Source organism: Haematobia irritans, chromosome 3 (genome assembly GCF_050003625.1).
Source record: "Haematobia irritans isolate KBUSLIRL chromosome 3, ASM5000362v1, whole genome shotgun sequence".
Classification (NCBI taxonomy): domain Eukaryota; kingdom Metazoa; phylum Arthropoda; class Insecta; order Diptera; family Muscidae; genus Haematobia; species Haematobia irritans.
In genome coordinates, this window is record NC_134399.1 from 218,779,232 (window position 1) to 218,796,215 (window position 16,984).

Here is a 16,984-nt window from a genome sequence, read left to right on the forward strand (position 1 = left end):
TAATAATAATAATAATAATAATAATAATAATAATAATAATAATAATAATAATAATAATAATAATAATAATAATAATAATAATAATAATAATAATAATAATAATAATAATAATAATAATAATAATAATAATAATAATAATAATAATAATAATAATAATAATAATAATAATAATAATAATAATAATAATAATAATAATAATAATAATAATAATAATAATAATAATAATAATAATAATAATAATAATAATAATAATAATAATAATAATAATAATAATAATAATAATAATAATAATAATAATAATAATAATAATAATAATAATAATAATAATAATAATAATAATAATAATAATAATAATAATAGTTACCTTTCTACTGGGTGAATTTTGACCAGCTGAGCCAGGAGTTCGAGGCATAGCTTTGCTAGCCTGTGAGCGTAAAGGCGATTCGCTACGTACTTGGCCGCCTTGTTTAATGATTTCCTGCTGTCGCGCCAAAAAGGTCTGTTCATCTTCTGTTTGAATTTCAATTTCACGATTTGAAACAGCCTATAAAAAATAAAAAAAAGATTATTTTTATCAAGTTAATATGTTTCTTATACATTTTAAAATATTAATAAAAAAATGATGAGCTTTTCAGAAGGAGACAAAATTCAACGAATTTAAGAAGAAATTTTCATTATTTAAGTCTATAACAACTAGAAAAGGATTTTCAAGCTTGGGGTTTTTCTATTCGATACAAAAAAAATGATTGAATAAAATCAAATTGTCTAATTTAAGTTTATATTTAAATACGAGTTTGTTCTTGGTTTCATATGAAATACTTGTATGGAATTGTTCCCCTAGGGGTTGTTCTGTAAGCTACTTTTCCCTTAAAAGACGGGAAATCTTTTCACGGATTTTTTAGTGGAATCTTTCTTATTTTCAAAAATAAAGATTTACATTTTGTCACGAACTTAAAATAAAAGAATTGTGCAACATATGATTATATATTTACATTTTCCTTTTCAAGTCATATGAAGTGCAGACTTTAATTTTTTGGCAAGCGATTTCGAAAAACCTAGCTTCACGGGAGACCAAGAACATCCAAAAATTTTAGGGGGGAAATTAAAGTGGAATGTGAAATCTATTTGAAGGGAAAATCCAGAACATACTCGATAGTATGCCGATAGCCTCTAGTTGCTAGAACACGTATAAATAAGTTTATTATAATTTGTAATTATAATAAATTAAACAATAAATAAATAAAATAAATAACATTCATATACATTTTCTTTCTATATATGCACACATCAGAGTTTTACGATATTTTTTATGAAAATTGAATAACATCAATGTTCTTCCACCTGAAGCACAGCTCTACTTCTCGAAACCAATCCCTATTTATTTTATTTTAATAACAACATTTTTCTTACTTTTCTGGAAGGTGGCGCCGTTATAATATCTGTGTAATAATCTTCAGCTTTACAAGAATGCATATTCTCATATAAAATACTTATTTTCTTTAAGCTATCCCAACCGGCAGGACTGAAAATATATAAAAACATAAAAATAAAAATTATGATCAAGATCTATAAAAATGGAAAACATACATTAGAACTGCATCTTTTTCAACGACTAGGGCAGGTGTACGGAATGGTAGTCCATAGATTCGATGTGTTAAATATTTATAAAGGAGATCACAGTTTTTGTCTTCTTTGACACTTGTATAGAAGAGGGAGGTGCCATGTTGTAAACAAAAACGCCTTATCCACTGTTGTATAAAATCAAAGTGCTCATCTCGATAGTCGTATTCTTTCTCCAGTGTGGTCATGTAGTCCGTCTTAAAAAGAGTATAAAATATTGTAAATATGTAATTTTTGATATGCACATATGTTTCCCGTTTGTTTTACCTTTGTAACCACTACAACAATGTCCAAACCCAAATTTGTGATTAGCGCCCCATCGGTAAGAGGCAACAAATCATCATCATCTACAGAATTATTTCTCATCGTGCGTTTTACAGGTGATCCGGGATCTAAATCATCACCAACTTCACAATAACTTTGCCATGAGGTTATTAAACGTTGGCGGGCTTCTTCTTTTTCTCCAGGTTCTAGTTTCAGTGTCTCTATGTGATCGGATAACACCTTAATCCAATGGTTAAGTTGCTCCAGCCAATACCATGGCTGTGTCATAGATACTGTTAGTATGACCAATGTGTGTGCATAGTTGGTTTCATTCAAAGCGAAATGTAAGAGATTTTTATGGCCTGGATCCCCATCTAAGACCCACACGCTTAAACGGGTCATGTCTGTAAAGAGAAAAAAAATGTTAAATAAATTTTTGTTTTATTTTCATTCAAATCAGAAACCCTAAATTGGTTTAAGAGCTAAAACTTAGTTTGAGTAACTTTTTGAATACAATACCTAATAAAACAATCACCCTCTACTTTTTCAAATTTTAAGATTTTCGACCTTTTGGAAATAATAGATTTTTCAAAATTTTGGAAATCATCTTTCGACATTTGCAATGATTGATTTTTTTAATAAATTATGATAACTACAGACATGTAAGTATATTAAACAGCCAAAAAACAAAGCAAATAAGAGAAAAAAAATTGAAAACCCTCGAATTCATGTGGGAATATGCTCGTAGCATATTCAAATGAGTACAACATTTTCATTAAATGTTAAAATTTTAGCCATATCGGAATAAACATGTACGGTTACAGAGAATACTAATGTTTTAAAATAAAAAAATAAGAATGCAAACAAACACTGCAAATATTGACGAAATTAGTATTGTAACCTTGCAAAAACTTTCATTTGATTTGAAAAGGATCACATATGACAAAAATAATCTACCAAAATTTGAAGAAAATCTTACCAAAAATCTACCAAATTTAAAAAATCTTATTTTGAAATTTTCGATACAATTTGTGTGGTTAGTATGAAAAAATGTTTTTTTTTTTTTTTAAATGTTCTATATTTTAGCACCATATTTTTTAGCTTGAACCAACAAGGGAAAGTTACTACTTCTACACAAAAAGAGAACTTACAATGGACTTTGATAGTATGACCGAAAATATAAAAAATTAAAATTTTTAAAGATATTTAATTTATAAAAAAATTTCGTAAAAATTTTATTTCTATAGAAAATTTTGTGAAAATTTAATTTCTATAGAAAATTTTGTCAAAATTGTATTTCTATAGAAAATTTTTTCAAAATTTTATTTCTAGTGAAAATTTTGTCAAAATGTTATTTCTAGAGAAGATTATCTCAAAACATAATTTCTATAGAAAATTTTGTCAAAATTTTATTTCTCTAGAAAATTTTGTCGAAATTTTATTTCTTTAGAAAATTTTGTCAACAAAATTTTTTTTCTATAGAAAATTTTGTCAAAATTTTATTTCTATAGAATATTTTGCCAAAATTTTATTTCTATCGAAAATTTTGTTAAAATTTTATTTCTATAGAAAATTTTGTCAAAACTTTATTTCTATAGAAAATTTTGTCAAAATTTTATTTATATAGAAAATTTTGTCAAAATTTTATTTCTATAGAAAATTTTGTCAAAATTTTATTTCTATAGAAAATTTAGTCAAAATTTTATTTATATAGAAAATTTTGTCAAAATTTTATTTCTATAGAAAATTTTGTCAAAATTTATTTGTATAGAAAATTTTGTCAAAATTTTATTTCTATAGAAAATTTTGTCAAAATTTTATTTCTATAGAAAATTTTGTCAAAATTTTATTTCTATAGAAAATTTTGTCAATATTTTATTTCTATAGAAAATGTCAAAATTTTATTTCTAGAGAAGATTTTCTCAAAATTTTATTTCTAGAGAAAATTTTCTCAAAACTTTATTTCTATAGAAAATTTTGTCCAAATTTTGTTTCTCTAGAAAATTTTGTCAAAACTTTATTTCTATAGAAAATTTTGTCAAAATTTTATTTCTATAGAAAATTTTGTCAAAATTTTATTTATTTAAAAAATTTTCTCAAAACTTTATTTCTATAGAAAATTTTGTCAAATTTTATTTCTATAGACAATTTCGTCAAAATTTTATTTCTATAGAAAATTTAGTCAACATTTTATTTCTATAGAAAATTTAGTCAAAATTTTATTTCTATAGAAAATTTTGTCAACATTTTATTTCTATAGAAAAATTTATCAAAATTTTATTTCTATAGAAAATTTTGTCACAATTTTATTTCTAGAGAAAATGTTCTCAAAACTTTATTTCTATAGAAAATTTTGTCCAAATTTTATTTCTCTAGAAAATTTGGCAACATTTTATTTCTATAGAAAATTTAGTCAACATTTTATTTCTATAGAAAATTTAGTCAAAATTTTATTTCTATAGAAAATTTTGTCAACATTTTATTTCTATAGAAAAATTTATCAAAATTTTATTTCTATAGAAAATTTTGTCACAATTTTATTTCTAGAGAAAATTTTCTCAAAACTTTATTTCTATAGAAAATTTTGTCCAAATTTTATTTCTCTAGAAAGTTTGGCAACATTTTATTTCTATAGAATATTTTGTCAACATTTTATTTCTATAGAATATTTTGCCAAAATTTTATTTCTATCGAAAATTTTGTCAAAAAAATTTTTTCTATAGAAAATTTTCTATAGAATATTTTGTCAAAACTTTATTTCTATAGAATATTTTGTCCAAATTTTATTTCTATAGAAATTTTTTTAACATTTTATTTATATATAATATTATAAAATTGAGCAAATAAATGAAAAATTGAAATATAATGATAATAGTATATTAACCTATATTCGAATAAAAACAAAATCATTTAAAGAAACAAAATACTACTCACCATCTCTGTATTCATCTTTGACATCAATGTAGGCATATTCCAAACCTGAACCTTTTTTGGGATTTTCTACGCCCTGCAGTTTGGCAACTAATGTCGTTTTACCAGTAGCATTATCACCCAATACTAATACCGATTTGTTCGATGGAAGTTTTGTGCTGCCTTGTTTCTGAACTTCGCTCAGAATAGAAGACCTGAAAATAAAAATAGGATAGACATTTTAAAACATTTCTATATAAAACATAATTACAACCTGTGAAATCACCATGTCATATTAATAGAACTGCCAATACCTTCGGTTTGTCTAATAGTAGAATGCTTTACCTCTTCTAGTAATTCTTTGCTATTCATTCATACCCAAACATAATTTTATTGTTAAAACTTGTCGGAGAAATAATTGAGTCATTCCACCCACTTAGCTTCTAATAAACCTTCTATTCTAGGTATACAAGGTTGTGATGGTAACACTAAGTATATTTATTTTTGTGGTCAGTTTGCAACTAACCTAAGAGGAAGGGGATAACTGTATTATTTATTATATATGAACCTCCTCTTCGTTATTTGCAATTCCATTTCAATTTCAAGACTTGTTATCAAAAACAGCAAAAAGAAATCAACAACGTTGCTCTGGCCAAGGACATAGTTTCATACATTTTTAATGGATCCATTATAATTCGCAATCCTCTATACTTACTTCCTTCTCCGTTTATCATTTTCTTCGCTTGACAATTGTAATTTGGTTATTTCACTGCGAAGCATTTGAAAAACATTTAAATCATCATTCTCGTGAGCATTTGTGTATTGTAAAGGTTGTTTGGATTTCATCATTGATACATCCAACACGCACTGACTATATCGAACATGCAAATTTTATAAGAAATATTGGTCAAAGCCCGTAATTAAATGGTTACGGGCACAATTTATTATAATTTAATTTCAATATTCAATTACTTGGAATTATTTGACCACTGTATGTCCTTGTCACAAATGGTTTTGTCATTCTCCGGCTCTGATTGTTAGGTGTAGCGTAGTTAGTAACGACCAGCCAAGATATCAAAAGGACAATGGCATAGGGGTAATTTTCTATTCACTTCCGTTTTATGACCATAGTCAGTTTTGAGTTCAACTACCCATTGAAATATTAATGTGAGTGAAATGTTGAAGACTTTTTCTAACATTATTTATCCACAACTCAACTATAATTTGGAATGTTTAGTCTACAACACATTGAGTATTTGAATTTATGGCATTTGTTTGTATATTTCAGAGTTTCAAGAAATTTGTAATTCCATTGATTTTTGCTCCAAATGGGAGTTGTTGTATAAATAATAAGAGAACACAAAATATGTTGTATACAAAATCAGTGGTGTGGGAAAATGGGTGGAATAGAAATACAATTTTCTACAAAATTTTCTATAGAAATAAAATTTTGACAAAATCTTCTATAGAAATACAATTTTGACAAAATTTTCCATAGAAATAAAATTTTGACAAAATTTTCTATAGAAATAAAATTTTGACAAAATTATCTATAGAAATAAAATGTTGACAAAATTTTCTCTAGAAATAAAATTTTTTAAAAATTTTCTATAGAAATACAATTTTGACAAAATTTTCTATAGAAATAAAATTTTGACAAAATTTTCTATAGAAATAAAATTTTGACAAAATTTTTACAATATTTTCTATAGAAATAAAATTTTGACAAAATTTTCTATAGAAATAAAATTTTGACAAAATTTTCTATAATAAAATAATAAAATTTTGACAAAATTTTCTATAGAAATAATAAAATTTTGACAAAATTTTCTATAGAAATAAAATTTTGACAAAATTTTCTATAGAAATAAAATTTTGACAAAATTTTCCATAGAAATAAAATTTTGAAAAAATTTTCTCTAGAAATAAAATTTTTTACAAATTTTCTATAGAAATACAATTTTGACAAAATTTTCAATAGAAATAAAATTTTGACAAAATTTTCTATAGAAATAAAATTTTGACAAAATTTTTACAATATTTTCTATAGAAATAAAATTTTGACAAAATTTTCTATGCAAATAAACTTTTGACAAGATTTTCTATAGAAATAAAATGTTTACAAAATTTTCTATAGAAATAAAATTTTGACAAAATTTTCTATAGAAATAAAATTTTGACAAAATTTTCTATAGAAATAAAATTTTGACAAAATTTTCTATAGAAATAAAATTTTGACAAAATTTTCTATAGAAATAAAATTTTGACAAAATTTTCTATAGACATAAAATTTTGACAAAATTTTCTATAGAAATAAAATTTTGACAAAATTTTCTATAGAAATAAAATTTTGACAAAATTTTCTATAGAAATACAATTTTGACAAAATTTTCTAGAGAAATACAATTTTGACAAAATTTTCTATAGAAATGACATTTTGACAAAATTATCTATAGAAATAAAATTTTGACAAAATTTTCTATAGAAATAAAATTTTGACAAAATTTTCTATAGGAATACAATTTTAACAAAATTTTCTATAGAAATAAAATTTTGACAAAATTTTCTATAGAAATAAAATTTTGACAAAATTTTCTATAGAAATAAAATTTTGACAAAATTTTCTATAGAAATAAAATTTTGACAAAATTTTCTATAGAAATAAAATTTTGACAAAATTTTCTATAGAAATAAAATTTTGACAACATTTTCTATAGAAATACAATTTTGACAAAATTTTCTAGAGAAATACAATTTTGACAAAATTTTCTATAGAAATGACATTTTGACAAAATTATCTATAGAAATACAATTTTGACAAAATTTTCTATAGAAATAAAATTATTACAAAATTTTCTATAGAAATAAAATTTTGACAAAATTATCTATAGAAATAAAATTTTGACAAAATTTTCTATAGAAATAAAATTTTGACAAAATTTGCTATAGAAATAAAATTTTGACAAAATTTTCTATAGAAATAAAATTTTGACAAAATTGTCTATAGAATTAAATTTTGACAAAATTGTCTATAGAAATAAAATTTTGACAAAATTGTCTATAGAAATAAAATTTTGACAAAATTTTCTATAATAAAATAATAAAATTTTGACAACATTTTCTATAGAAATAAAATTTTTACAATATTTTCTATAGAAATTAAATTTTGACGAAATTTTTTATAGAAATAAATTTTTGACAAAATTTTCTATAGAAATAAACTTTTGACAAAATTATCTATAGAAATAAAATTTTAACAAAATTTTCTATATAAATAAAATTTTAACAAATAAAATTTTGAAATTTTCTTTAGAAATAAAATTTGACAAAATTTTCTATAGAAATAAAATTTTGACAAAATTTCTATAGAAATAAAATTTTGACAAAATTTTCTATAGAAATAAAATTTTGACAAAATTTTCTATAGAAACCAATTTTTGACAAAATTTTCTATAGAAATACAATTTTGACAAAATTTTCTAGAGAAATACAATTTAGACAAAATTTTCTATAGAAATAAAATTTTGACAAAATGTTGACAAAATTATCTATAGAAATACAATTTTGACAAAATTATCTATAGAAATACAATTTTGACAAAATTTTCTATAGAAATAAAATTATTACAAAATTTTCTATAGAAATAAAATTTTGACAAAATTTTCTATAGAAATAAAATTTTGACAAAATTTTCTATAGAAATAAAATTTTGACAAAATTTTCTATAGAAATAAAATTTTGACAAAATTTTCTATAGAAATAACATTTTGACAAAATTTTCTATAGAAATAAAGTTTTGACAAAATTTTCTATAGAAATAAAATTTTGATAATATTTTCTATGGAAAAAAAATTTTGACAAAATTTTCTATAGAAATACAATTTTGCCAATATTATCTATAGAAATACAATTTTGACAAAATTTTCGATAGAAATACAATTTTGACAAAATTTTCTATAGAAATACAATTTTGACAAACTTTTCTATAGAAATAAAATTTTGGCACAATTTTTTTATAGAAATAAGATTTGGTATTTTTTTTAGAAATAAAATTTTGACAAAATTTCTATAGAATTAAAATTATTATTGTTGTTTTTAATTTCAGCTTAAAACCATGTATTGACTAAAACTACAAGTGTAGCTTAATCAACAGAGGAAAAGTATGCTTGTCAAGTTTATTTAGGCAAAGCCCTATAGACTACAAGATGGTTGGATGTACAGCTGTTTCGGAATTACCACATTCCTCTACTTGCAGCAAAACTATCAACCAATTATCAGAATAAATTCGGGTAGTTCACTCAACCCAAAGTGAAGTACACTTGAACCTTCCGAAAAAACAACAATAATGATTGAAGAATAAACCAACAATAACAAACAAAACGACTAGAATTAAAATTTTGACAAAATTGGCAAACTTTTCTATCAATTCTGGTAGATTATTTTTGGCTCGAGTGGTAACCGTGGCAATAACCCTGTAAGAGATTATTGATGAGTGCAAATTTTGTGTCTTCATGATTATGGTGGTAGTAGTTCACCATATATAACCTTTCGAGATACGCCCGATGAATGAGCCGACTTCAGACACTAAACCAATTGCTACTTTTTTTCTGAATCCTCTATTGCTTAATTTTTTGTTCTGCTGGAGCGGGCTTTTCACACAGGTTCCAAAACAAAGTACGAAAAATTGATAGGTAAAATTCAGTACATTCTGCAAAACTTACAGCTAATTCCTAGCTTTGTATTTATTTTAATCATTTTTGTTGTCTGGCGAGTTTCGTGAAAAGCTTCCCATTTTTACAAATACAGCCTCAAGGTGGACTTTGAAATGGTCTATCATGCCACTTTTCGAGGACAGCGTTAAAACATCTCCGCGTTAATTATGCGTGTGTACGTAGAACGTGTGTTAAATTTTGCGATTAGATGTCCTAGACACAACAAGAAGTTCAGGCAATAAAGGACATAAGTAAGGGCAGTGGTATAATTTAAACTTTCAATAATGCCCTCGAGATTTTAGTTTTTCAATATCATTACTTTGTTATGTTGCAACTTTCAACTGTGTATGAAAAACCTACGCCTCTGGTCTTTGCATGTTCTTAACGTTTAAGTCTTGGCTAACTGATGGAAATTAGCCTGTTTTCCAATGAGTGCATATTATCCTGGCCATAAAACTTCGAATAACGACTACTACAACGACCATGTGAGTGAGTTTATTGTGTTCATTCACTCAGTGCTCGCTATTAAAAAAGAGCGGTTGTTATGGTGCCCATAGCTAGTCAAAGTAGAACTTTACCATTAAAACGATAGAAATTTTCATTCGAAATATTTCTGTATTGGCTCTCCGAGGAAAAACAAGTAAAAACAACCGATTAGTGATATTAAGATTCAAGGAAAAATATAAATTGGTGGAATGAGTAGATTGTGAAAATTTGAAAAAGTAATTTTTTAAGCCAAAAAAAAAACGACAATGAGTCTTTTACCAAAACGTAGATCACGTAGTGAAACACGAGATATTGCAACAATTTCTGATAAAAATTCAAATATAAATCAAAACAATACAAAGAACCTATGGGGAAAAGTTCAACAAAATGTCCAATATTCAGATATGGACAATTCCATTCTAATGGGTATGGGAAAACGTCGAACTTCGGCCGAAATGATAAGTGAAGCCAGAACCTTTTTAAGTGATGTGGGCAGTGGTGGAGGCTCTACGAATACCTTAAATAACCACCACCACCAGCAAAAATACCAACAACCCCAACCAACTAAAAGTGGTAAATATGTTATGACCAAAACAAAAGACAAATATGCATTACCTTCAATGAAAAAAGAAAATTATTAATGAGTACAAATATTTCAGTGGTTGGTGGAGTCCGAATGGTTAGTACTCGTCGTCCCGTAACCCCCCGTGAACCGGGTAGGGTATTATATGGGAAAGTGGCAATGGCCGGCCGGCCTCCTAGTTCTTTTTCGTAAGTTGTGAAATCATTTGGTGAAAAATTCGCACATGCAAATCATTTTTATTTATAATGTAAATTATTTTTAGTTTGCGTTATTTGCGAAATACCGAAGCGATTGGAGGTGGTGGAGGTGGCCCGACACCACGAACACCCAATTTAGAACCCATAGCAAATGAGGAGGAAGGTAATTCTAATACTGAACAAAAAGGAGTTAAAGATTCAGGTGATAAGAAATCAGGACAAGAACAAATTACAGTATCTCCAGGAGGAAATAGCATGGCAGGAGGAGGTGCTGTGAGTTTTACACGTCGAACTCAGTCTCTTGAATCACCATTTGAAGGCAACAATAATGTAACAGCAAACACTTTGACTGGCAAAAATACCTCCATCAATAACAACACAACAAAACCATTGCCTGCAGCAAATAGCAAACCATTACCTCGCAAATTGCCGGCACTGGAGGTGGTAAAAGAGAATTCATTGAAAAAGGGTAATACCCCACTAGCTAAAAACTGTACAAACTGTAATGAGTTGATATTAATTTTTTCTATTTGTAGATAATGCCCATAATTTTCGCAATCAAATAAGAGCTAAAACTGCATCACACAATAAAAAGGATGAAGGTGGTGTTATATTGATTGATGAAAATGGGTCAAATAATAGAGCTTTAACCCTTTTGGAGACTCGTAAAATTTTAACACGTTCAAATGATTTATTGGGTCAATCCTCTTCGGAAAAGTTAATCGATATGCTAAAGGAACATTCTGGTCTGAAGGATTGTACAGAAGAAACTGCAAATCACATTAATTCGGTAAGTTATGACGTACATAAACTAATATACTTTTGTGTGAATAAATCGTGACTTGTGCTAAATAAATTTCGTACGGAAATCCATTCGCCGCATTTTGAGGCAGACAAAATAGCTTTTCCAGAATTAATAAAGAATTTTGGAATTATTAATAACAAAGTCTACTATTTTTCGACCACATTGGTTAAAATGAGAAATTTTATGTTAGTGCCACAAAAGCCAAAAATTGGAATTTCTAATTTTGAATAAATTGAATTTCCATAATATTAAAATGTTAATAATATTGAGCTTTACCTCAGCGCTAAATGCAAATATAATAAAATAAAACCACAACAAAATAAGAGTGCATGGATAATCCATAAGGCATGAGTTTCCATCACGGTTGCCACTCGAGCCAAAAAAATCGACCAACATTTGGAGAAGATGTTACCAAAAACAAATCTTATTTAATAAAATTTTATTTCTATAGGAAATTTTGTTAAAATTTTATTTCTATAGGAAATTTGTTAAAATTTTATTTCTATAGAAAATTTTGTCAAAATTTTATTTCTAAAGAAAATTTTGTCAAAATGTTATTTCTATAGAAAATTTTGTCAAAATTTTATTTCTAAAGAAAATTTTGTCAAAATGTTATTTCTATAGAAAGTTTTGTCAAAATTTTATTTCTATAGAAAATGTTGTCAAAATTTTATTTCTATAGAAAATTTTGTCAAAATTTTATTTCTATAGAAAATTTTGTCAAAATTTTATTTCTATAGACAATTTTGTCAAAATTTTATTTCTATAGAACATTTTGTCAAAATTTTATTTCTATATAAAATTTTGTCAAAATTTTATTTCTTTAGAACATTTTGTCAAAATTTTATTTCTATAGAAAATTTTGTCAAAATTTTATTTCTATAGAAAATTTTGTCGAAATGTTATTTCTATAGAAAATTTTGTCAAAATTTTATTTCTATAGAAAAATTTTTCGATATTTTATTTCTATTTAGTTTCGTTAGTTGACCTTTGGAAATTTACAATTTTGGGATTATTCGTTTGGCTTGAGGTCATGAACTTATTATTTTCTATAGAAAATTTTGTCAAAATTTCATTTCCATAGAAAAATTTCCCAAATTTTCGTTTCTCTAGAAAATTTTTTCAAAATTTTATATCTATAGAAAACTTTCTCAGCCTTGAGTTTCTATAGAAAATTTTGTGGAAATTGTATTTCTATGGAAAATTTAGTCAAAATTTTATTTCTATAGAAAATGTTAAAATTTTATTCCTTTAGAAAATTTTGTCAAAAATTTTCTTACTATAGAAATTTTTTTTCAAAATCTTATTTCTATAGAAAATTTTGTTCAACATTTTATTTCTTTAGAAAATTTTGTTCATAATTTTATTTCTATAGAAAATTTTGACAAAATATAGAAAATTTTGTCAAAATTTTATTTCTATAGAAAATTTTGTCAAAATTTTATTTCTATTGAAAATTTTGTTCAAAATTTTATTTCTATAGAAAATTTTGCTAAAATTTTATTTCTATAGAAAATTTTGTCAAAATTTTATTTCTATAGAAATTTTTGTCAAAATTTTATTTCTATAGAAAAATTTCCCAAAATGTTATTTCTGTTTAGTTTTGCTAGTTGACCTTTGGAATTTTTACAAGTTTGGAATTATTCGTTTGGCTTGAGGTCATAAACTTATTATTTTCTATAGAAAATTTTGTCAAAATTTCATTTCTATAGAAAAATTTCCCAAAATTTCGTTTCTCAAGAAAATTTTATCAAAATTTAGTTTCTATAGAAAATTTTGTCAAAATTTAGTTTCTATAGAAAATTTTGTAGAAATTGTATTTTTTGTATTTTAGAAATTGTAAATTTTGTCAAAATTTTATTTCTATAGAAATTTTTGTTAATTTTGTTTCTGTAGACATTTTTGTCCAAAATTTATTTTTATAGAATTTTTGTGAAAATTTTATTTCTAGAGAATTTTTGTGAAAATTTTATTTCTATAGAATTTTTTGTGAAAATTTCATTTCTATAAAAATTTGTATAGTATCTCTTAATGGGAGAGGAATATTTGGCAAAATCTACAAAAACTTCAAGAATTCTACCAAACTACCAAACAGGAAAAAATCTACCAGTTCTACCAATTGTGGCAACCGTGGTTTCCATACGTATTTCTTTTTCGATCTTAAGATGGGATTAGATGATCAAAAAATCTATTACGTGACAAAAATAATAATATATAGGGATGTAGGATCAAATTCCTATATATACCGATGTTCCGATGATTTTTAAATCATCGAGACTTCCATGCCAACGTTCTCATTATATCTCGTCATAGAGAATATTCGAATTCCGAAATCAAAATTGAGACTCATAGAACTCAAGAAGTAAAATCGGGAGATGAATCATTCAGTCAATCAAACTATACCTTATAGAGGCTTCTTTCGAATACTTATATTTGAGTATAATTTTACGCCATATTCTGAATGTCATGTGAATAGAATAAAAATTGAGAGTCCGATGTGAAAAGTCGCACGAGTTGAAGATAACTTTTTGAAATTGGAACATTTACCACTTTCGTGTTTATTAAAGTTGTTTCTCTTTGTCTTATGAACACTTGTTCCGATTTTGAAATCTGTATTTGTGGTCCGATTTCAATGATTCCCGATTTTAAATAATTTTACATCCAAATTGTTACAGATTGTTTTAGTGGTTAATTTAATGCTATGTTTTCGAACTGGACCTGCAATAAGCTTAACCAAACACGATTACAACAGGCGGATATTGCTAGATATTCGCTACATTCATGTGTTAAAAATTTTGTTTTAGAATTTGCCATGTGGATTCCTTGGAATTATTTTCTAACCTTTGATCATTTAAGCAATACTACTTTCTATGAAAACTTTTAGGCGAAACTTAAAAAAACTGAGAAAGATTTATATTTCTTACTGCTTTCCTATTGCCAGTGCGGATAAAGAATTTTGAGGAGGAGGAAGAGATGAATACAAGCTACTTAAATATTAACTGTCTTGTGTTTTCAGATTTTAACGGAATTATACAATCGAGTATATAAAAATGGAGATAATTTCAAAAAAGGTTTCATATTGGGAGGACTTTATGGTTTAGTAGAATGCACATCACCCAAAATTTTATTATCTGTGGCCCGAGTGGTATTGGCGGTAAGTAGTTTTTTTTATAAAACCCAATATTACAATTGATCAAATTTATTTCATTTAGCTACGTGTTTCGGGAAGCAATTTAACGGGAGCCTGTAAATTAATATTCAAAGTGGCTAGAAATGAACAAAACGATAATTTGTTCCATGAAAACGATATCTTAGAATTACTTATCGATGGCCTGGGTCGCGCTAGTCCTCTAGAAGATCCCGAAGCTTGTATCTACGGTTATGGCTCCATACGTTTTCTAACGTGCAGTACAAATCAAGAGAGAGCTGAATTAACCGCTATAAAAGATCTCAATCGTAATTGGTCAGAGAATATGGAAGTGCCACGCAAACCCAATACAGCCCCTAATTTGGGCGAGTATCCCAAAATTACCTATGAAAAAACAAAAACTGAATATGTCCAAAAGCTATCAAAGCAGGATGCATTAGTATTGCGTTTGTCACGTCATGGAGCAGTACAATTGATGATATTGCATTTACAAATGTTAAATGAAGCTGGAGCTGTAAGAAAATTGGAAGGTCCTCCACTGCATTCATTGTATCAATTATCGGCAGCTCTACGTACTTTGGCCGATGTGCGTAAAATTATTTCGTCATTGGAAAACTTGGATATTTCACGACCACAATTTGATAATACTAGTATACATTTGGAATTGGCTTGTCCACATTTGATAAAAGCTGCCGAAGTCACTATAGGCGAAGTGGAAGTACAAGCAAATATAATAAGGACATTAAGGTAAAAATGAAAATTTGCGAAAAAAGGTAATTCTTGAATAAAATAAATTTTTTATCGGTTTACAGTGTTCTCTCCGAAGACTGGGATTGTTGTCATGCCATGGAAAAATTTGCCCCACGCATTGGTATGCTATTGGGACCTTTCTGTACTGACCACAATACCAGCAATGCTGAAAAATTATTATCGATAATTAGTCGTGTGGGTTACATTTTGGGTAACATAATGACCAACTATGATTTGGCAAGAACTCAAGTGAGGAACAATTTTCAGATTATTGTAGAGTTTATAGTCAACCCTTTATAAAATATTTCAGTTCTTTCACAATGATGTGGCCATGGAATATTTGCTAAATGTTTTGGAAAATTATTCCAAGGAACCTTTAACTTTACACAATTCATTGGGAGATACTGTATTAGATGTCCTTATAAAAATGATACGTGTAGTAGCAAATATGAGTGTAGATTCAGAGGTGGGTCATGGTTTGGGAGATACAAGATCGTTGGGAGCAATTTTACTGGAAATTTTGAAAACTACACAACAACTTAAAAGCATTAAAATGGTAAGTCTTTGGGAATATTTGATAAGAGCAAAAAAACGAAGTTGTATATTTTCAGAAACAAGAACTACAGGAACTTTGCCATGCCACATTGGGTGCCCTTCATAATCTATGTTTTTACCAAGACCAAAATACAACTACCTCAAGCTCACCAGAAGAAGAAGCCAAGGGTAGCCTACGTAGCATTCTGCCCGATTTAGCCACACAATTAAGTGTTGTTTTGAAAAATAACCAAGATGAAATGTCTCAAGTTGAAGCTGCTAGAGTTTTAGGAAATTTGACAAGAAACGAGCATGCTCGCAAATATTTTTGTCGAGCCAAAGGCCTAAAACTGGTTGTTAAAATATTAAATAACCCACAGACAAGAGAATCGCATGACCTCCAAGCCTGTACCATTGGCATATTGGTGAATTTACTGGGCGATATAGAAAATCGCATGCCATTCATACAACTGAAAGGTCCACAAATTCTTTTGGATCTTTTAATTGATGCCCTAAAACGAAATGAAGATTGGTTTTTGAGCACCATCATATGTCAAGCCTATTGGAATCTGTTTATCGATACTCCCCATCTGGAGGATGTGTGTGATGACACAACCTTAGACGATTTAATTGATTTGCTAAGCGAGTATTTGGATGACGACAAACCTATTCATATGGATCAAACGTTTCATCACCATCAAGTATGGGAAGATTTCACCATGGTATCCACATATCTTTTGGATCATTTACAATCTCACTATGGCCAGCAAAGTGAAGGTCTAGAATCTGTGGATGCGAGCGATATGGAAAATGATGAAGATGATGTTTACATAGAAGGAATATAAAATAGAAGAACTTGATTTAAAAGAGAGAAAACAAAAAAAATCATCTATTGGAAAAATACATGCTGAAAGCGTGGCAATATTGTTTGTTTTATTTATACTCTCTATTTTGACTACCCCAAAATAGGTACCC

General features: G+C 26.7%; 2 protein-coding genes across 3 annotated transcripts in view; one reads left to right on the top strand and one right to left on the bottom strand.

Annotated features, from left to right (window-relative positions):
* Window positions 1-16,984, bottom strand: part of Dlic (dynein light intermediate chain) — a 28,985-nt gene that overhangs the window by 6,222 nt on the left and 5,779 nt on the right. The window contains exons 1-6 of one of the 2 annotated variants that reach the window (XM_075302913.1): window positions 5,510-5,640; window positions 4,819-5,009; window positions 1,888-2,288; window positions 1,588-1,817; window positions 1,411-1,522; window positions 365-544 (exon numbers count right to left, since the gene is read on the bottom strand). In XM_075302913.1, coding sequence (XP_075159028.1) covers window positions 365-544; window positions 1,411-1,522; window positions 1,588-1,817; window positions 1,888-2,288; window positions 4,819-5,009; window positions 5,510-5,640 — 1,245 coding nt within the window. Of the gene's footprint in view, window positions 1-364; window positions 545-1,410; window positions 1,523-1,587; window positions 1,818-1,887; window positions 2,289-4,818; window positions 5,010-5,509; window positions 5,641-16,984 lie in introns of those variants that run through there. The other variant, XM_075302914.1, reaches the window with a different exon arrangement.
* On the top strand, window positions 10,099-16,931 carry LOC142232191 (armadillo repeat-containing protein 2). Its single transcript, XM_075302912.1, has 9 exons — window positions 10,099-10,565; window positions 10,652-10,763; window positions 10,838-11,241; window positions 11,309-11,562; window positions 14,594-14,731; window positions 14,790-15,472; window positions 15,538-15,724; window positions 15,786-16,031; window positions 16,087-16,931. The coding sequence occupies exons 1-9, from the start codon at window positions 10,259-10,261 to the stop codon at window positions 16,852-16,854; spliced, it is 3,099 nt and encodes a 1,032-aa protein (XP_075159027.1). The 5' UTR covers window positions 10,099-10,258; the 3' UTR covers window positions 16,855-16,931.

Coding starts and splice junctions, on each gene's coding strand:
- LOC142232191 (XM_075302912.1), top strand. CDS start 10,259: ATGAGTCTTTTACCAAAACGTAGATCACGTAGTGAAACACGAGATATT. Junction 11,563..14,593: donor CTGCAAATCACATTAATTCG/GTAAGTTATGAC, acceptor TTGTGTTTTCAG/ATTTTAACGGAATTATACAA. Junction 15,725..15,785: donor ATGATTTGGCAAGAACTCAA/GTGAGGAACAAT, acceptor AAAATATTTCAG/TTCTTTCACAATGATGTGGC.